The sequence below is a fragment of the Juglans microcarpa x Juglans regia genome, chromosome 8S (genome assembly GCF_004785595.1).
Source record: "Juglans microcarpa x Juglans regia isolate MS1-56 chromosome 8S, Jm3101_v1.0, whole genome shotgun sequence".
In the NCBI taxonomy this organism is placed as follows: Eukaryota; Viridiplantae; Streptophyta; class Magnoliopsida; order Fagales; family Juglandaceae; genus Juglans; species Juglans microcarpa x Juglans regia.
Genome location: NC_054609.1, coordinates 11,107,904 through 11,130,479, shown reverse-complemented (window position 1 = coordinate 11,130,479; position 22,576 = coordinate 11,107,904). Strand labels below are relative to the sequence as shown.

The window sequence follows — 22,576 nt, the reverse complement described above, 5'->3', positions numbered from 1 at the left end:
TAGTAAATGGCACGTAAGTGCACGGGATAGAAGGAGAGTGTTTCAAGTATAGTGTAGTTCTATTTCTAGTTCAGTTGCTTATGCATTAGATAGAGAATGACGTTAATGTTATGTATGCATGTAGGTTGCCAGTTGACACGCGCATGAATGGACTGCATGGTATGAAAGTAGCATGGAGTCCAGGTAAGTATTACGTTCATGCCCTTCTAGAGTTTTCTAGAAATTACGAAACGAAAATGAAACGCTTTTCTCTTTAAGAAAATGCTTACAAAAGAAGATGCCATGCTTTCAAACGTATATGTACGTACAGCCCTTCCATGAATACCCCTTTTTACGCACCCAAAGTTATTAATTGTATGCATGCGAATGGATGACTATAAGGCGTATCTATTGTACATATTTTCTAAGAAATTGAACTGACGTAAACGCACGAAAAACGAGCTTGAGCCGACGCCTTCATGGATCCTACGGACCGACGCTGTCGCCAGCGTTGCGAGGTGATGCTCGTGGACGCCGCGAAGGCTGACGTTCAAGGTGATGCTTGCGGATGTCGTGAAACGTGAAGTTTGAGCCCGTGCTTTATGTTTTATGGACGGTACGAACTGACACTTTTATGAATGTCACGAGGTGATGCTCGTGGACTTCATGAAAGAGGACGTTCAAGCCCATCCGCACGAAATAATGTTTTCTCACGAAAATGAATGTTTTCTCATGTTAAATGAAAGAAAGAACTGAATGAAAGCTCCAGCTCTTTAGAGCTGACATGAATGAATGAAAGAAAGAATGAAAGGAAAGCATGAAATGTATGAAGATACGTAACAACTACATGAATGAATGAAAAAGGGGTACCCAATGAATGAATGGGCAGATTGCAATGCCGGGTAGTAGTACTGGTAGTGCACCCAGTGCTGCACCCTAACGGAGTGAGATTCCAACCTGTGGCCACGGGCGAATCCATTGGCCATAGGGCCGCTAACCCTAACACACGGGGCATAACAGTGTGTACCGGCCTATGAAAGTGAAAATAAAGAATGTATGTATGTATGTGTGTATGTATGTACACATGCATGAACGCACTTTAAGAAATGAAGGCACTGCACTCTTGCAGAAATGAAGGCACTGACGGGGACACGTTTTATGAAAAGAAAGTCCATTTTCAAAAAGGAAAATCCCGTCCAATGACGTTTTCAAATGAACATACGTATGCACGCATGCATGTAAGTATAGTATGTACGAATGATGAATGCATGAATGAAAACCTACGTTATTATATTTTAACTGCATGAAGTAATGCTTACGAGTCTTCAACTCATTTTAGTTTTTATGTATGTCCCTCCCCCCACAGGGAAGGAAATGAAGCACGCGTCGGGACAGACACGGCCTATGGGGAAGAGCACGAAAGTCTAGGCAAGAGGTTTAAATGTAAGAGAGGCCTTTTATTATTAAAATTGATGTTTTCCGCTGTAAACCTCTTTTATTGTAAAAGCACATTTTATTTTATAAACGTAGAGTCTTGCACCCTAGGAAGAAAGCAAAATGTTTTAAATCGGACAGTAATTCTCGTCATCCTTTATCAAAATATTTTATAAAGAGACCTACCACAAGGACGGGCATTACAAGGAAGAACAAGAAGGACTGTTGGATACATATGGTTGAAGAGGAGCTGGACCATGAGTGAAGACTAGATATAATTTTGATGCTCATAAGCATTGTCTCTTCATACTTCAGAGCGTATGAAATAGTTGATCTAACCATGGAATTTGGATTAAATATTGTATTAAGGAAGTTCTATCCTTAAGTTTGAACTTATGATGGATATTAATGCTATTGGGATATTTTAGTTCATTCTGACATGAGTTATAACTAATCACCCTTATTGCGCCGCGATTATTGTATACTGTTAGTTGCATACTAGGATGCATTACTGTCATAAACAAGATATGTAACATTGTGTTGCATGTGCCAACGCTCTAAGTCTCTGTTACTTCCCAAGCGGGGGTTTGAGAGAGTCCCAAAGGGGGGCACAAAACCAGCCAGCGTAGTTTCGGCCAATTACGATTGGTTCATCGACGTTCCCGTTGATTTTCCCTTCAGAACCCCATCAACAAGTTTCACAACAACATCATTTACTTTCCCAAACCCCAAACAATAGAAAAATCGTTAGAAAAACTAGAAAAATTAAGATTAAAATCATACCAAGTGGCAAGAGCATGAGACTTTGAGGCCTTGTTTGGTCACACAGTTAAGATGAAATAAGACGAGATGTTTTGAATAGTAATGAAATTTTTGAGTTAAGATAAAATGAAATAGTTTGTATAAAAGTGTATGTTTGGATAGAGAGAGAGACCATCATAATTCTCATCATTTTGGGAATTGGGATGAGATGGAAATTTTGAAACACATAAAGGGAGATCAACTCAAATGTTCATCCATGGAGACACCATCTTGTCGCACGTCTTCTACGGCCTTTAAAAAACCATGTTACTATTTCAAAATAATGTCATTTTTGTACATGAAAAACGACATCGTTTTGAATTTAGGATTAATTCCCTAGCTCGTATACGAGTTATGTTTCCCCTCTTTGTTGATCAACAATCACTTTCCTCTCTCTCTCTCTCTCTCTCCCCGAAACCCTACAATCTCGAACGTTAATATCAATCGCCGCCAGTGACTAGAATTGGTTGCTATCCACTAACGTCAGAGCAGCCCTAGCTTTTTCTCACTACTCTCAGTATGCTCCTCTCTCTCTCTCTCTCTCTCTCTCTCTCTCTCTCTCTCTCTCTCTCTCTCTCTCTCTCTCTCTCTCTCTCTCTCTCTCTCTCTGTTTGTATAGGGATTTTTGTGTTTTTGTGTTTAAAACTGCATGCAACTCCATTCTTAATTTTGGCAGAGTTCCTACATGTTTATTATTATTGGAGGGTGTAAAATGAAGATCTTCACCCATCCAGCTGCTAGACGCTCCCTACCACTATATGCAAAACAAAGAGCAGATGAAACTATAGAGGAGAGAGAATCATGGAGTTTTGAGTGAGTCAAAGAAATGTTAGGATTTTTACAATTTGTCTCTATCAATCATATGTTAATTATAATTTGATTATTAATTAACATATGATTGGTAGAATTTAAAATATAAAAAAAATAAATTTGAAAAAACAACTTATTATTAAGTTAATAACATTTTATTATTATTATTATTATTATTATTATTTTTACTAAGAATAAAATAATGCAGGAACAAGTTTTGAATGTAATAGCTAAATGGAGAATTATGTGCTATTATGCAAATTATAACTTTGCATTTACATAATCCAATGAGGATGCTTTTAGTAATACCAACTTTAATCACATGCATGTGCATTTTTAAACCCAACTTCGTGAATTTCAAGAAAACTATTTATTTGGTGCTAGATATTTCTGTCAATATGATTATTTTCAGTCAAAATAAGTCTATTTTCATCACAAATAGTTATTTTTATTACAAACAACTAGTTATAATTACTCATTTTTCCTGTAGTATATGACATGCAATGAATTATCACACCATTTTGCTCCATTTTTTAAGACATGCATCGTGCATGCCAACACATCACAAAAGACTTCACAATCCGAGTAATGTTCAATACATTCTTTGGATATATAAGTCCCTTAAAAAAAAAAAAAAGAGAAATGATATATATACAACTTCTAAATGCAGAAGTCTCGTGCAAACTTTTTATAAAAAAATAAATTTTACTATGTAAAAATATGGAAAACTCACTTTTCTTGATAAGACTTATATTTTTACAAAAAGTTTGATCATTTAAAATTTGTATAAAGCTTTACTAAAAATAAAAAGCAAAAAATAAGTTCTATCATAAAAAGTAAGATATTTGCATATGGGCATGACGTATGCCCCCACTTTATTTAAAACAGAATTCATAGAACTTGCATACATTGGATGATTTTACTATGCCCTTGGATCTGAAATTAAAGCCCAAACACAGACACAAACGCCAAAGTGTTCCCCTCAACTCTATTTTCCCTTGTTTTGAAGAAATAGGGAACGTGAAAGAAGCAATGGAACTTCAAGAATCACAACATCTATATCTGACCTAACACGTACCTTCCCCTCTCTTCTTTTTCGTTGTCTTCTTCCCGAGATTTTCTATCTCTACACGTTTGGGCAATGTGTAGCATGGCTTAAGAGGAAAAAAGACATTTATATCCATGAATGCAATGATGGTATATTTTTTATAGAAAAAAAATACTATTTTGCCCACTAAACTTATCTCTTTATTTTGACATCTCATGTATTTTAATATTTTTATTTATTTAATAGTTAAGAAAGTCAATGTTAATATATTGATTTTTTTTTTATATTTTTTAAAAATATTTAAAAATAATAAAAAATATAAATAAAAAAATTTTAAAAAAAAATTAATTTAGTCTAGCGGTCACTTGGAGCCTAAGAAGCACCGCTCGTTCTTGGTAATATCACCATTTAATGTGAATCCTTTGGACGCAAGAGAACGAATATGTGAATTTTTTTTGGCTACTACGCTCTGTCGCTCCTAATTTAAGAAAATGTAACTTGAGTGTATTTTGGGGTTGCTGCAGTAATAGGTCTTTTCATTTTATAATAATTTGTATAGTGAGATAGGTTGGGATGGGATGATTTTAAATAAAAATTAAAATTTTAAAAAAATATTATTTAATTATTATTATTATTATTATTATTTTAAAATTTGAAAATATTGAATTGTTTATTATATTTTATATAAAAATTTAAATAAGGTAAATTATAGAGAATTTTATTAGAAATGTCTGGAACAAATTTATTAGAAATGTCTGGAACATATATACTCCCATCGTATCTTAAAATATTACAAAATAAATTATTTATAAAAGTAAAGAACTTTTATGATGTGTACTAAATACATTAAGAATATTATGTATTCATTCTTTAAGAATATTTTATAATTATCTATTTTAAAATAATTTTTAATAATTATTACTTGATTTAGATTTTAAAACGAAACATTCCCTATTTCAATTTTCATTTTCTGCTTTTTTTTGCCTTTCCTTTTCTTATTGCTTCTTTTACTTTTATAAAATATTTCAACTCATCTCATCTAATTTAATTATTACAATTTTTTTAAATTTTCACATAAAATAAAATAAATAATTCAACTTTTTCAAATTACAAAATAAAAATAATATTAAAAAATATATTCTAATAATATTTTATTTAACTTTTAACTTTTATCTCATATTATTTACGAAAACAAACGAGACCTTAAGTTGAAGTTTAAATAGTGAGTTGAAATGAAATGAATTGAAAATTAAATAAAATATTATTAGAATATTATTTTTTAATATTATTATTATTTTAAAATTTAAAAAAATTAAATTATTTATTATATTTTATATAAAAATTTAAAAAAATTATAATTATTATATTAAATAAGATGAGACAAAATAAATTGAGATCAACCCCAATCCAAACCGGCATAAATTAGAATTTAGAAAGAGCTGTCTAAAGCAATGCAAGAAAAAGGAAAGGGAAACGTTGTTTTCACGTGGACACTAGGATGCCAAAATGTTGGGAGTCTTTGGGACGGTTGCGATGTCCTTTCTTAATTAGAATTCATTTGATCATAGACGTTGATTTTCTCTTTTAGCTCGCGGCACGTGACATGATCCGACGGCCCCAATTCCATGGCTAAAAAAAAATATTATACTGTATAATTCGTATAAGATACGTAATTCGTATTGTTGCGGTAGAATTTTCAGATAATAATTAAAAAAATAAAAAAATTACTATTTATACTTTATCATTTTATTTTCATAACCATCCGTATAGATATATCAGTTATTGAAAATAATGAAAATTTTAATATTAAAAAAATGATATTATATTAATATCATTTTCACCATTAGACCCTCTTACAATCCATTTTCACCATTAGCCTCTCCAAAATTACCAACCTATTCCAAAGCTGTTTCTCCTCCTTCTCCTTCCCAAATTATTAATCCTCCATTATTATCTCAACCTTCTTCGTCTCCTATTATTATCAAATCTCATTGGCACCCGGTCTTTCCTATTGAATCTGAAATACAACATCTGTCTGACCCTCAGAAATTACTTGATGCCTTTCTCCTACCGGACTGGCATTATGTTCCACAAAACATTAAGAAAACCCAGCATTTTTATGAATTTATATTAGTAGATACTGATTCAATTATTCTCTCAGAAATTCCTTGTTCCCTTCAAACTCAACCTTCTCCACCAGCATCTCCAATCATTGCCTTTCATAAAGTCACTATTAAGCAAGTTCTCACACTGGAACAATGGGGAAAAAATCCCTATTTGACAAGAAAATTTTCTCATCCCTATGATCCTCCTTATTATGATTATTATGATTACCAGCAAGCATGGACAAAAATGTTTTTAAAACAAAACAAAAATTTGCGTCATTCATGGTTCCTTCATTTTGATATATCATTTTTTTAATATTAAAATTTTCATTATTTTCTTTAATATAAAACTTAAAGAAAAGAGATATGAAATAAACTTCTTCATTAAAAATATAATACTTACAAGGAGACTAATTCTCAAAGGAGTTGGGAGCTGAAGACATGAGGGAAGGACGATTGAAGATTTAGAGAGAGAGAGGAGGACAGGACTTGGACTGGAGAGATTTGGGCGAGAGAGGAAGGGATCAGATTAGAATTCTGAATGCCCTTCTTGCCTCGTGAACCCCTTTATATAGACACTAAAACAGTAACTTTAATAATACATGAACAGTATTAGCCGACGCTAAAGACAAACACAGTATCAGCCGACATTAAAGACAAGAACAGTGTCAGCCGACGCTAAAAACAAACATAGTACAGAACACGTAATCTAGTACAGAATTATTTGTCGCTTTGCTGGGCAATAATCTGTCGTGAATAACTCTTTAGAGAGATACTATCTGCTTGTCATGCTGATTAATCAGATAATAATTTTTGGAGTTACAAATTCTGAGGATCAAAATTTGCTAATTCTAATTCAAACGGGTCTTGAGAATCCATCAGTTGTACCGGATGGTAAGGTGAATAATTTTGAGAAGGAGATGCAGCTTGGTTGCCTTGAGATTGAGAGGCCTGTTGGGAAGGAGAGGCCTGATGAGCTGGTGATAATGCGAGTTGCTGTGGTGGAGTTAATCTGGGTTGTGCTTCTTCTTCATCGTCACTGTCTGATATTTGTGACATTACTTCAGCTAATTTTTTCAAATCTTTTTTGTTCGTAATGGATGCCAATTGTGCTTGAAATCTGCTTCGCTGGACTAGGACTTCCGGAGCTTTGGTAACTTTTGAAAACATCTTCAGTACATGATCATAATTGTATTTTTCCCACCATTTGATGGAAACTTGACGGGCTAGAAAAAAATATTATACTGTATAATTCGTATAAGATACGTAATTCGTATTGTTGCGGTAGAATTTTCAGATAATAATTAAAAAAATAAAAAAATTACTATTTATACTTTATCATTTTATTTTCATAACCATCCGTATAGATATATCAGTTATTGAAAATAATGAAAATTTTAATATTAAAAAAATGATATTATATTAAAATTATACATGGATGTAAAGAATAATCCTATATATAAGTTTTAAATAGATAAATTTTAAATAAATTTTACTAATAAAAAATAAATTTTATTAATAAAAAATAATTTTTTTTTACATCTTTTTAAATTAAAGTTTATTTTTTTACAAGAATGTTTTTCTATTTAAAACTTATACAATTCATGCGTGTAAAATTGCGTACTATCAGAAAATTTGAAGATAAATTCGAGCGTGGATATAAAATTGGGAAAAGTGAATTCGGAATTGGAGTGTAACCCTGTTCAGAAAACCCATTCTCAATTCTCACTGCCTCTCTATCTCCCGGAACAAAGACAGAAAGCCGAAACTCTCACGCACGTTCTCTAGTATTAAAGTATCTTCGAAAAACAAAAGGGAAGGACATAGCGGAAAGAACAGGGCGAGCGAGGCAAAATTTGTGGGAGATTTCTTGCGAATTCTTGCGAATTGATCCGGTACTAAAGTAGATTTGGGAGCGAGAGAGAAAAAGAATCAAATTCATTGGTTCTTTTTAGATCTCTCTCTCTCTCTCTCTCTGATTTTCTAGTGGTCTAAGTTATTGATTCGTTGCTCGTTTCGATTAGAGGAAAAGAAAGTAGCGATCGTGTCCATGAAAAACCCTAGGATTGAAGAGGCATCGGCGTAGATGCTTGTCTCTGCGGTGCCTCTGGACCTAAATTGGTTCGTTCAGTTTATATTCACCGTCTTCGTAATTGCTGTGGGATTGCTCCACCTGGTGAAGAATACGGCCTCGAAGTATTTTGAGGTCGGCGCAAATTTCGAAGCAGCGGGAGACCGCTCTGATCCAGCCCCAATGCCCGGCGTTCTCATGGACGACAGCTTCGTTTGCGCCAACTGCGGCAATCCCGCCACGAAGAAGTGTTCCCGCTGCAAGGCCGTTCGCTACTGGTGATTTTCTACCTACTGTATACATATTTCTGCGTTTTTTTAAGATATAAATAAAAATATCTTTATACTTCTTGTTTGCTCTCGATTCTATTATTGCTTTATACAATAATTATTACTACCCATGGTTAAATTAGTGCAGACATATTGACGTCGCAAGCAATTTTGATGATGGTAATACTTTTTTTTTTTTTTCCTGTTTGTGATCATTGGTAATTGTGTAATTGCGTTTGTGAGTTGATTGGTTACTCTGTGCGTGCATGAGCGTGTATGTCTCTTTTCCTTTTTTTTTTTTTTCTTTTCTCGTACCGTGTGACAATGAAAATACTGGTTGGTGAAAGTATTGGTAATGGTTATGTGACTATCGTGTTGTTTCTAAATTGATATGCCTGCCTAATTATTCTTAATTTTACTAAACAACTTAGTGCTGCATTATCTACAGTGATTAGACTATGCTGAACAAGAAAAGTTGATAAAATTGGAGTTATTTTGTAATGCCCCAATGGATGGCCCAAACCACACTATAATCCAAAATGATTAGTCAATGATACAATTGGAGTCTCATTGTAACATTATAAAGAGCAATAACTTCTCATTCCCAAGTAATGTGAGATCTCATACACTGCCTACCCTCACTTATCACAATAGGGTATCACAATTTCCTCCTTTCTATTCGAGGCATGCAACAGATCAAAGCGGTTTGAAAGATGATCCCTATCTGTATTATGTGGTGCTTGTGGCAGGAGCGCAACGAGTGGACGTTTGAGGACAAAGAGAGATTGATGGCAGAGCTAAAAGTTTTCTTTTTTAGAACTCTGTACTTGGGCCATTGTTGTGGACTTTAATGGCATGGACCTTCATGATTTCTTAGTTTCTAATGCGCCTACTTAGATAGGGCATATGAATTTTGTAATTGGCAGCTTTTGCCCATTCTTTGATCAATAATACTTGTTTACTTATAAAAAAAAGTTCCTCCTTTATATATTCCCAACATCCTCGTTGGGCTAGTCCGTCGTAGGTGGCACGAGTCAAATCTCACATTTTTGGTTGTGACAGGTTCTGATGCCATTTGTAATGCTCCAATGGAAGGCCCAAATCACATGATCTATTCTCCAAAAAGACTAGTCAATGATACAATTGGAGCCCCATTGGAACATTATAAAGAGCAAGAACTTCTCCTTTCAAGCAATATGAGATCTCATACACTACCTACCCTCACTTATCAAAATGGAGTATCACATATTTAAATGCCATTTATTGTTGAAATTTATTTATACGGGTGGAAATGGGAATTATGTATGTGCCAAGGTTAATTGAGGACTGGTGTAAATAGAAAAAAAGTTTACAAATAAACTTATTGGCCTGAACCCCACACTTATGGCAAGAACTTGGGCAAGTCTTTGTTGTATCTTTTCAATTTTTAATGTCCACAAGTATGCATTTTTTTTAATAAAAAATATTGTCTTGAATTTCACCCCATTTTAATAAACGAACATAAAATTGTGAATGGTTATCATCTGTGTCTCTATAGACAAACTTCATGTTTTTGGGATTCCATTACAGATGACGTATCCACTCAAGGCTTCACTTCATGAAACCTAGTCATACTTGACGAGGAAAGATTTTTGTTTTTAAAAATTTTTCAAATGAATAATCAAAGATTTTTTTTTTTAAATGCAAAAGGCATAACCTAGGTACATGGGAAGTTGTATCACCCCTTCCTGTAGGTATGGAATGTTACGTACATTCGTAGTGTAATGCTTAGTAAAGAGATTCGACATCGTAAAAAGACCTCACTTATTGAATCATAAAACTAACTTAGCATGACGGAATTTCATAAATTAAAAACTAAAATATAATAAAATAACATAAACTAACTAGTCCAATGAGCCAAAATCACTTATTCAACTGTCTAATCATAACTAAACCATGTGGTACTAACACTTATTCAAGGTCTAAGTCTGTGGAAGAATAATCTACTCATAGCACTCATGCTCTGTATCCACGCAATCATCATCTGAGACATTAAAACATGAAAACAGAGAAACAAACAAACGAGTCAAAGATTCAGTAATAGCATATCATACTGTAAACTTAACTTAGCTTAACATTATGTTTAACTTTGAAAAATTTCAGACATCATCATACATACACATACCATATAGATCATTCATAAACATAGGCGGAATCAAACATAATCATGGAAATACATATAACATGGATGCATGAATGGCTGACTCAATGCATTTTGTATCATTCATACATGACTCATTCATCTTGTCTATCACTTACTTAGTGGCCATCATAACATACGTGCATCTGTCCAATTGTCGTTGATTGCATGAATCATAGCATAAAATATAGTGAACCACGCTTAGGTTCGTGGCACCACATAAAATCATAACATAGCATATGGTGAAGCATGCTTAGGTCCGTGTCACCGCATACATCGTAGCATAGCATATGGTGAAGCACACTTAGGTCCTTGTCACCAAATACATCATAGCATACTTATGGTAGACCACACTTGGGTCCGTGGCTTACACATCCACCCATAATATAAGGTCAATCTTAACTTATCTTTCACATGAATTCTTACTTATCTTATCATGATGCATATGAACATGTTGACTTCATGACGTTCATGGCATCTTACTTAGATGCATGGCATAGCATTGATCATGACATATTAACATGAGCATTACATAATCATAACATAAACTACATAACATAACATGACATGAGCGTTACATGGCATATCATAACCTAAGCATTCCATAACATAAGTAATAGGCATACCATTCAACATAGCATACATAACTGCATCATAAACATATGATCATCATTCACCAAGGGTTCGTAAAGAGAGAGAGAGAGAGAGAGAGAGAGAGAGAGAAAAGGGGGGGGGGGCTAACCTTGAATTGGCCGTACATAGCATAGCATAGGTGAACAACACTTTTTCTTGCAGAATATAATAATTACAGCACACATAAAAGTCATGTTCATGCTACTTACCTTGAAGCGTTGCTTCCAAAATCTCACTTCATAGTTCGTTACCTTCACTGGAGAAGGGAAAACTGTGTGACAGAGGTCTGAAACTTACCAAGAGAAAAGAAACGTGTGACAGGCTGGTGGCTAGCCGAGAATCACGGTGGCACGATTAAGAAGAAACTTTAAGCTCCACCTGCGTCCGTTCGTGATCCACAAAATTTCTATCATTCCTTTCCCTTCCAATACTCCACAATAGAAAAATAGGGACCATCTTCCACACTATTGCAATTTGTGGGCTGCTTATTATCCCCTCCAATTGGGAAAGAGATCTACTATCGTTGTGGGCATAACTCAAGCCAACCCAACTCACAGATTGCTGTAAACCCTTAGAATATCTTCTCCTTGCATTAGAGCAGAAATCTAATACTTGTACTCCTATTTGTTTGGTTGGCGAGTTTGGCTCTTCTGTTACAGTTTTGATGTTTGCGTAAAAAAGTTACCCCAAAAAAAAAAGATACTGGCAATCTTACAATGGGTAAAAGGTGGCCTATAGATTTCCCGCTCTTTCTGCACATGCAACACTAATCCTCTAAAATTATATGATGTTTTGTTCAGTTGTTCATGGTGAGGATCTTTCCTGGTGACTGTTCATGCAAAAAAAAAAAAAAAAAAAAAGCTATATTCAGAGACACCTTAGTCCACCAAATCACCAAGGGAATAGGTTACTATCCCAAAGTATGAGGATTCAGACATGAACTTCTCTTTCTTGGTAGGGGTCCAAAGCATCTTATCTTTACTTCCAGGCTGTAGTCTAGTAGAGTACAAAAAGTCAAAAAATGCTATGAAGGCACCAACTTCTCCATCATGGGCCACTCTGAAAAAGCCAGCGTTGCACATAAGGGAGCCACTGGATATATCATGTAGACTATATGTTATTACAAACCAATTATGACTAAAACTGTACTGAAAATTGTAGTTCTGAGAAAATGAAATGAATTCTGGTGAGTTCTTGAGCAAGGTGTCTACTTTGCATCCAGCTAAATTGAGTTGCGATTCCTGCTTGACCACGACTCAAGCGAGGGATGAGAAAACTCTTGGGTTGAGCTCTTGCTCTTCATTTGTAGTATTTATATGTTTCTCACCGCATTAAGGTTTTTTTAATGAGTTTCATATTTGGTGGGTAATGGCATGCTTATGTTTTTTTTTATGCATTAATTCTAGTTTGTTTTTGTTTTCTATATATTTATTAACTTTTTTATTTAACTTTTTTAGTGGGTTTGCTTGAATGTTTATGAGTGGTGGTTAGGTTCGGAGAAAATTATCGTGCATAACATTATTTTGACTTCTTTGCAGTTTGGAAAAATGCCAAGAAGTACAAAGTTCAGAGAAAATGATCATATATAACATTATTTTTTGTCTTTTTTCCAGTTCGCAAAAATGCCAAGAAGTACACTGGAAATTTGGGCATAAGACAAATTGCAAGTTTCAACCATCTGGAGTAAATTCAACTTCTAGTCTTGCAGGAAGAAAGTCATCTGCAATTGCATTAGTTCCTGCTCATGGAACCTCTAAGTTTATCAAGCAGCCAGAAAAGGTAATTGTTGGTCTTTTCTTTTCATTGTTTTCCTTGTTATATACCATAAGCGACTTATGAATTATTGGTTATTTTTCAACCATGGAGAAACTTATAAGTCGCACTTGTACTTTTTCAGATTCTTTTTCCATATGATGAGTTTCTGAGATTTTTCAATTGGGAGAAGCCTGGATTTCCTCCTTGTGGACTTCTAAATTGTGGAAATAGGTGTGTTTATACCATATTTAGGCTTTAATATAATACCATCATTGCATGCTTTACACATGGACATATTGCACTCGTGCATGCCATTCCCCTTCCACTTCAATGCAAATCATACACCAACACAAACATGTGAATGTGGCACTAATGAATGACGATTCTCAATTCTGTTTTTCTTGTGTAGTTGCTTTGCCAATGTGGTTTTGCAATGTCTTACATTCACACGGCCACTTGCTGCTTACTTGTTGGAGAAAGGCCATCAAAGAGAATGTAAGTTTTGGTGGGATTACAAGTGTTTAACCTATTTTTCGGTCTAAAGACTTGTTTTTTTTTTGGTCCAGGCCATCATAATGGTTGGTGCTTCCTATGTGAGTTTCAAACCCATGTTAAAAGGGCAACCCAAAGTTTGCAAGCATTTTCACCCATAAATATTCTCTCTCGCTTACCTAATATCGGTGGTAATCTTGGCTATGGAAGTCAGGAGGATGCTCACGAGTTCATGAGGTTTGTCCTATTTGCATCGAATTCAGTTTATTCACTTTTTCTAGGAAGTTTTCCTTTGTAACTTCAATAAGGACATACTGGAATCTAGTGGTATGCTTTTTTATAAGTAATCGAAAATCATTATTACCAAAGGGTGCACGAAGTACATAGGAAGTATACAAGAGCCATCTAAACAGAATAAGAGGAAGGACAAGAATGACAAAAACTAGAAAAAGAATACTCCCCCACAAGCTATTTATCCACCCTTCTAACCTATATGACTAAAACCACCAGAAGCCCCTCAAAAAATAACATCATTCAAACTGTTCTAGCTTCAAGAGAATAAGTGATGATAATTTAGTTTAATTTTGTGAAGCCAACTGCCTTGCTTGTAGGTTTGCTATTGATACAATGCAGTCCATCTGCCTGGATGAATTTGGTGGAGAAAAAGCTGTTGAACCTAGCTCTCAAGAGACCACCCTTATCCAACATATATTTGGTGGTCAACTCCAATCCCAGGTTATGCAAATGACTAGACTGTACTCAGAAATTTGCTTCTTGTTTACAGAAGTCTGGTTACTTCATGCATATAATTTTGGTGCTAGAGATCACATTGGCAGTCTTATTTTTCGCATTTTTATCTTATTTTCAAAGCTGAACTCACCATCTTGGTGGATCCTCTCTCCCATAGAAAGTAATCTGTTGTTTGCTTATAATTTCTATACATCCAGTCTTAGGAAAACCTGATCATGGTAATACTTTTTCATAATTTCTATACTTTCAAATGGAAACCATAACTTAGTACACCCTCTTATTTAATCTTTCAAGAAAAAAGAATCTCAATACACGCAAGAAATGGTATTAATATGATCAGGTTTTCCTTAGACTGGAAGTATAGATTATGAAATTCCATCCTTTATTGGACAATGAAACTAATTTGATAATTTCCCATGCTTTTCATCTGATGCCTATATCCAGTTTAGCATCCTTTTAAGGTACTTGCTTGCTTTTCTTATTTTTATTTTATTTTATAGAATTCTCATTTTTCAATATAAGTTCATATTTATTTATTAGTTGGATGGGCTTATCTTTTATCTTCTTGTTCAGATAGGGTTATCTTGAGAGAGTGTTGTTCTTTTTTTTTTTTCTTTTTTTTTAATAAAAAATCTCTATGCTAAATTATGAAGGGAAGAATCAAGAGGGGAATACACTCTCTCTCCATCATTCTCTATCCTTATTTGAAGCATAACATATTTTTTTTTCCAGGTGATATGTACAAAATGCAATAATGTCTCAAATCAGTATGAAAATATGATGGATTTGACAGTTGAGATTCATGGGGATGCTGCATCATTGGAGGAATGCCTGGACCAGTTCACAGTCAAAGAATGGCTTCATGGAGAAAATATGTATAAATGTGATGGGTATGGTTACTTCTCGTTTTTTATCGTATTTAATACAAAAAAGAAATATCTAATTGTACATTCTGTGTTGTTGGCTCTTGTCAGATGTATGTGTATTTTAGTAATTTTCTGTTTCTTGACAAGAATTTAATTTTTTTTTAACATTTGTAATCATCATTTCAGTCATCGTTTAAAGTGGTAAACCTGTACTTCCTATCTTTATAACCTAATTTTATTGCTTAATTAAGAGGTAAACCTTTACTTCCTGTTGTGATTGTTGAGATATGCCTAACTTGGCCCTTGCTGGAAAATTTTGATGAACCATCTATAAAATGATGTATCTTTGATGGTGGGTTGATTCTTTCATATTGCTCCTAGCTTTACGTTTGAAAGACTTGTTACAAGTAGCAAGTAGTATACGGTTTAGTTTGTGATGCATCTAAAATTCAGGCCTTGTTTGTTTTCAGAAAACATCTCATCTCATCTCACCTTATCATTACAACTTTCTCAAATCCCCATACAAAATAAAATAAACAATTCAACTTTTTCAAATTCCAAAACAAAAATAATATTAAAAAAATATATTCTAACAATATTTTATTCAACTTTTTAACTTTAATCTCATCTCATCTCATCTCATCTCTGAAAACAAACAAGCCCTTACTGATATTTTGCTCTTAATTATGTGGTTTCAGAGCCTGCATCCCATCACATCCTTGAACTAAATATTTTTGTTTTTCGCAGCTGCAATGACTATGTTAAGGCATGGAAGCGTCTTACTGTAAAAAAAGCTCCAAATATTCTTACCATTGCCTTAAAAAGATTTCAGGTCTGAGCTATTACTCATTTTACATGGTCTATTTGGTATTTGTAATGTGCTTGATATCTGAATATTCTATGGTTTCTTTTGCCCTTAAATTTTATTTTCACCTTCAAAAGTTTGTGCGTCAAAAAAAAGAAAAAAAGTATTAGGGCGTCCACTCAAGTTGGTGTATTTTTTTTTTTTTTTTTTTGTGGATAAAACACCACACACATACTAAGGGAAAAAAAATAAAAAGATAAAAAATAAAAGCAGGTGCGTGGTGTAAGGCTGATGAGTAGAATTTTTTTTTCAACTTTCAAATGTCTCTCAAACTTATATTTATCCTCTGGTTTTCATTTGATTTCTTGTTATTTGTTGGCAATCTTTACAGAGTGGGAGGTTTGGGAAACTTAATAAGAGAGTAGCTTTCCCAGAGACCTTGGATCTTAGCCCCTACATGAGTGAGGCTGGAGATGGTACAGATACCTACAAGCTTTATGCAGTTGTTGTTCATGTGGATATGTTGAATGCATCCTTTTTTGGTCACTACATCTGTTATACCAAGGATTTCCGTGGAAAATGGTATAGAATTGATGATTGCAAGGTATACCTCTCTCTTAGTCTCTCCCTCTCTCTCTCTCTCTCTCTAATTTGTTTTTGTGTCATGCATGGTTCCTGCACACATTTGACAGATTAGGGCCAAAGTAAGAATTGATATCCTTTATTTGTAAATCCCTAAAGTGAGATTATACGTTTCATTCTATGCTATTGCTTGTTCAATACTGCTCGTGTAGGAATTATTTATCCAGAAATACAGCTTGTCTAGGAATTGGTTATAGCAGTGCCACTGACATCGGCCGTAGGAATTATTATTTTTATACTGAAAAAAGGAATTTCACCTTCGAAGCAGTTTGTTGTACCACTTTTTGTTGGCAAGTGGGTCTTCTTGCACCTATTAAAGCAGTTAGTGATCCCATATGTTGCAAGGCCACCGTACTCACTTTTGATGAATGAATCCTTACAATTTGATAGTGTGATCCCATTTATCAGTTCTGACTTTTGCAACTCTTTCAGGTTACCGGTGTTGAATTAGAAGAGGTACTCTCTCAAGGAGCATATATGCTTTTATACAGCAGGTATCTGTCTGTCTGTGTCCCAATGTCAAATCTTTTATTTTACTTTATTTTCTTTCTTGTTCCATTGACCTTACATTTTACACCATTTTGTATTTGGGTAATTTAGTTGCCTTTAGTGTGATTCAAATTTTGGAGTCTATGACATGGGTGGCCTTGCAAGTTGAGTTCTTGTGTTAAGTTGTGCATTGTTTGTTAAGTTCTTTCCTCCTCAGATTGGGCCCTTTTTCAATCTAGAATACCTGTATGTGAGCTTTCTTATATGAGGTGCTAGATCTACAAAATGATCTTTTTTTTTTTTTTTGATAAGTTCTACAAAAAGATCTTTCAGAAGTAAGTTTACAAATTGACGTCGCTTGATATAATAGTCAGATTTATTTTACAACAAAAAGTGCTTTATAATTTAATAAACCATATTAAGCCACATCAGTTTGTAAACATTTTTTTTTTTTGTAAGATTCATTTCTAGATCAAGCATTTATCTTCTTATTTATTGGGAAAATGCATGTCGGGATGTGTATGTTGCTGTTTCTATTTGTGTTTACCATTGTTGAAAAATCAAGTGGAGTGTGTTGGCATTGTTCGAAACTTTTTGTTGAGGCATTGTTTTTCTCATGCCTGGCTGCAATTGAATACCTCGAGTTAGTCTTGTGATGGATATACCAGATGATCCTGTTTTCCTTTGGATGGACAGGGTTTATGCTCGACCATCGTGTCTTATAAGTGTCGAACCTTCAGAGAAGGAGCAGCAGCAAATGATGCAAGAGAAAGTAGTTGGATGCTTAACAACTGCTGAGTCAAAACCCATTAATGGTTTTGCTGTTCCATCTGATTGTGGTCCATGCTCGATGGTTTCTCGCTGTGAAGAAGAGTCATCTACTGGAATAAACTCTCTAGCTCTAAAAGAACATCTCGAGGATATGGATATGGTTAATTGCGAATCATCTGTTTGTAGGGAGGTTCTCATCTGTGAAACTGAGTCATCTATGGGAATTAGTATTGAAGATTTAAGAGAAGATACAGATGGTATGGGAATGGTCAATTCTGCGTCAAATCCACCAGAAAATAAACTTTTAAGGTCCGAGAGAGATTCTTCCGTTGCATTTGATTCTCAGGCTGGAAGAGATTCAAAAGATATGAATTTGGTTACTCATTCCAAGTTGTGTCCGGCTGATCTCAAGGAAGTTTCCTGCAGTGAAATGGAATATTCTGTTTCAATCGATTGCAAAAGGGAAGATTCACAGGATGTGGGTGGTGAGTCAATACCTTCATCTGTTGGAAAAGATATTGAAGTTTATGCCAACGGACATGCTGATCAAAATGGAATTCTATGTCCACCAGAACACACTCACGATCTAGTTTCAGCTGAAGTTCATAAATTGAAGCATGAGTCGCCCCTCTGGAATTCTGATTCTGAGCATGAAAGTGGAGCTAAGAGAGTAGAAATAATGGGTAGCAGTTTGTAGGTGCTGTTTTCTTTAGTTGTTCATATATTTTTTTCCACGATCCACCATCAAAAGGATAAGATCGAGATGGGGACCATTTTTTTTTTTTTTTTATCTGGGGTTTCAGTATTGCAGAAATCTCTGGATTCTATTGTACCTTTTTCCGATGGACTCTCTAACTTCATAAAAAATTGACAGAATTAACGATGTTGCTTTGGATTGTGAGGGGAAGTACCTTCTCTGTGTACACTGTCGATCTAATTTTTATTTGTAAGAATAATTATGATAGAATGAATAATATACCTTGCTTTAATTTATCGAGACTTGGTATCTCTTCTCCTAATTGTATCGTGGCTTGATTGTGATCTGAAGCAAAGCAATACATCGTGGTATTAGTTTCTACAATTTTCTGTATACTCGGATGATACTTAAACCTCCACATACTGTGAAATAAAAATCCCTTATTGTGAGGACTATGCTGAACTGAGAGAAGGAATCCCTTCACGCTTGCATGCTGGCGACAAGGAGGTAGCCGAGGCAATGTACGGCTAAGGTGGAAGTAAGAAGATGTCAAAACCCCCAGCTTAGTGACTCACCAAAGCTGCCAACAATGTCTTGACACGCCCATGGCTCATGTCTTGATATTGTCAATGACAAGGCTTGACAGTCCCAAAGCCCATGCCTCGACACAGCCGCTGACAAACCTCGATAGCTCCACGGGCCAGGCCTCAACACTGTCATTGACATGCCTCAACAGCCCCATGGGCCAGGCCTCGACACTGTTACTAACATGCCTTAACAGCCCTGCAGTTGTGCCACAAGCATGCCATGGCACCCCAAGACAACCCCACAGGCAGCCCAGCAGCAGTAGCTACACTAGCGCAGCATCAACGCCCAAGCCCCTTGCCTGGACCAAACCCAGGCCACATGACAGACCCGTAGGTATGCCATGGCACTCGCAAGGCAAGCCAGCGTGTTGTAGCCCAGTTGGGGCAGCCAACGAGGTTAGTGGTTGCCCAAGCTAGCACGCAGCAGCCCAGCGAGCGTGCGCCCAGTAGTAGCAGCTACACCAGTGCAGCATCAATGCCCATGCCACAACAATTGCAACATATCTCAGCACCCAGACCCATGCCTGGGCCATGCCAGCCATGTCCATAGGCCAGCCTAGGCCACCAAGGGGGCCATCCAATACCTATTTTATAAGGGGGCCTTTTAGGGTTTCCTATTTATGTTATTGCTTTATATAGGACCTTAAAACATTTCATTTACATATTTTAGCAAATTCCTTTGTGGACGGTTTGTTTGTTCTTGAGATCACTTTTTGATGCCTTTGCACTTGAGCTACTTGGGTGCATTTCGTGAATCCCAATGAGAGGAACATCACCTTGCAATTTGTAAATAGGTGTTGTTCCATTTATCTATCTTAGTATTTTCATCACCTTGCAATCCATGAATAGGTGTTGATTTCCTGTATATCTATCTTATGAGTATTTTCCATTCACTATCCAACTATCCAGTTATCCATTGTTGTTCATATATTTTCTTTTTGTTCTTATGTTTTCTTGCCTTTTACCATATTGTCACCGGTGCTTGGGGCAGGTTCTTGAAGAGGAAGAAAGGCTATGGATGTAAAGAAGGGTAGTAGGAAGGAAGGGGATGAGGGTAACGGCTTTAATTGCCTTTTGAATAAAACGGGGAGTTTGGGTTTTTAGTGATACGATGCGTATTGTAATAAAATGATGTATTGTCGTTTTGTTTGTAGAGTTGTGAGTTTTGGCTTTTAGTTAAAAGTGAGTTTTGTCCTTAGGAATCATAAGATGCATGCTTTTACGTCTGTGCATGCTTTTACAGGTGTTTCTCCATTTCAGGCTTTGTATGGGATGCCACCACCAAGATTGCTATCTTATGTAGCGGTACCACTACTAATGAGGCAATAGATCAGCACTTGAGGACTCGTGAACAAGTGTTGTCTTTGTTGAAAGAAAACTTAAGAAAAGCTTAGAGTAAAATGAAGATGTATGGTAACAAAACTGAAGAAAAGCTCAGAGTAAAATGAAGATGTATGGTAACAATAGGAGATCAGAAAGATCTTTTGTGAAGGGTGATTGAGTTTTTCTTAAACTTCAACCTTATAGACATAAATCAGTGGCCATGAGACATAACATGAAGCTTTCTCCTCGATGTTATGGACCCTTTCAAGTCATTCAGAGAATTGAGTCAGTTGCTTATAAGTTGAAGTTGCCTTCTACATCAAAAATCCATCCAGTTTTCCATGTATCTTGTCTTAAGAAAAAAATTAGGGGACCATATTTCCCCTTTGCCTACAGTGCCTCCAGTTTATGATGAAGGTGTTGTTCAGCCCGAGCCTGAAAGATTCTTGAGAGAAGGATGAAGAAGATAAGGGACCATGCTGCTATTGAGGCCTTGATCAAATGGGTAGGAGCTGACATGGAGGATAACTCTTGGGAGTTGTTGTACAAATTGAGGTCTTTGTATCTTCATTTGGTGGGCACTGTCTTGTAATTGTCACGAGTGCCTTGGGGGCAAGGCCTTGAAGAGGAGGAGATTGTCAGGAGTGCTTGGGGGCAGGCTCTTGAAGAGGAAGAAAGGCTATGGATGTAAAGAAGGGTAGCGGGAAGGAAGGGGATGAGGGTAACTGCTTTGACTGCCTTCTAAATAAAACGGGGAGTTTGGGTTTTTAGTGATACGGTGCGTATTGTAATAAAAGGATGTAGTGTCGTTTTGTTTGTAGAGTTGTGAGTTTGGCTTTTAGTTAAACGGTGAGTTTTGTCCTTAGGAATCATAAGATGCATTTTACATTTGAGTCTTTATTTTTTAGATAATCTTCATGCTTTGTGTGTATAAAAGCAGTGCATGGCCTGTGTAAACTCTCAGCCTTTGATCATTGAAGTTTTAATACAATTGGCAGGTTGGGAATTCCTTGAAAATTCCCTGTCAAGATTCACCAAGTGAATCTTGCATTGAAGGATAATTTTGTCCTGTGGTGGAATCTCTTCTCGTGTGAATTCTTTGTATACTGGTGTTGAAGGTGCATTAGTGTTCTTGATAGTAAGTTCATTACACATATACCAAACATACTCCAAGTTTCATATTTCATATCCTTTGATTCCCTACATTAAACCCATTCCTAAAACATAGCCTCCATCCATCCAAAGTGCCTTTGCCGAAACCCTAGACTTCCATAAAGATTTCCTAAATTTTAGGAATCTGAACCGTAGCCTCCATTTGCAATTCCTATATTTTAGGATCATCTCTTGACTTAGTCAAAACCCTGATCCATCTTCTAATCCCTCAAATTCGAAATACACCCCTTACCTTATTCAAACCTTAAATCCTAACAATGTCCATCCATCTTATTATTTAGGATCAAACCCTAGCCACCTTATCCATTATCCAAACCCCATCTTCTATCTCCAAATCCCTAAATTTTAGGAATTAACCTAGAATAATTCAAACCCTAATTTCCATCCCTTTTTTGCCCTAGCCGAAACACTCTAGCCCTAATCCATCCCTTCCATTTTCGAAATTCCCCTTAGCCACCATCCAAACCCTAGCCTCACTACCAACCCTAATCATCACCCAAGTGGCGCTAACACCAAGGATCATCATCAAGTAGTGCCACATTGCATCAAACACACAAATTCATCACTTAGATCACCCCAAATCATCGTCATCATCATCAATTCCATCACTAAACACCATACCTCCATCAACCTAGGGACCCTCTATTGCCATAATTCATTCAAGGCCAAGCAAGTTGGCAAGAGACATTCGGTCATCACAAGGCAAAGCAAGCTAGTGGACCTTAATGTTTAGGGACTTGACCGAGGTCCCTGGTCAAGTCCCTAACATTAATTGGTGCTTTCATTGAGAGGTTTCATTGAGAGCTAACTTGCTTGGTGATCTAGAGGAGTTCTCACTTCTCTTCAAAGTAAACAACGTGATGACTTGATCTTGTGATTGGATTGAGGAACCCTCTT

The 22,576-nt window shown here is 35.7% G+C and overlaps 1 protein-coding gene across 1 annotated transcript; it reads left to right on the top strand.

Moving 5' to 3' along the window:
• The first annotated feature begins 7,855 nt into the window (after positions 1-7,855).
• On the top strand, positions 7,856-18,898 carry LOC121244459 (ubiquitin carboxyl-terminal hydrolase 18-like). Its single transcript, XM_041142534.1, has 11 exons — positions 7,856-8,526; positions 12,943-13,108; positions 13,227-13,315; positions 13,494-13,579; positions 13,651-13,813; positions 14,188-14,311; positions 15,059-15,216; positions 15,940-16,024; positions 16,389-16,601; positions 17,072-17,133; positions 17,825-18,898. Exons 1-11 carry the CDS (start codon positions 8,264-8,266, stop codon positions 18,594-18,596), a joined length of 2,181 nt encoding a protein of 726 aa, XP_040998468.1. The 5' UTR covers positions 7,856-8,263; the 3' UTR covers positions 18,597-18,898.
• Positions 18,899-22,576: the final 3,678 nt, after the last annotated feature.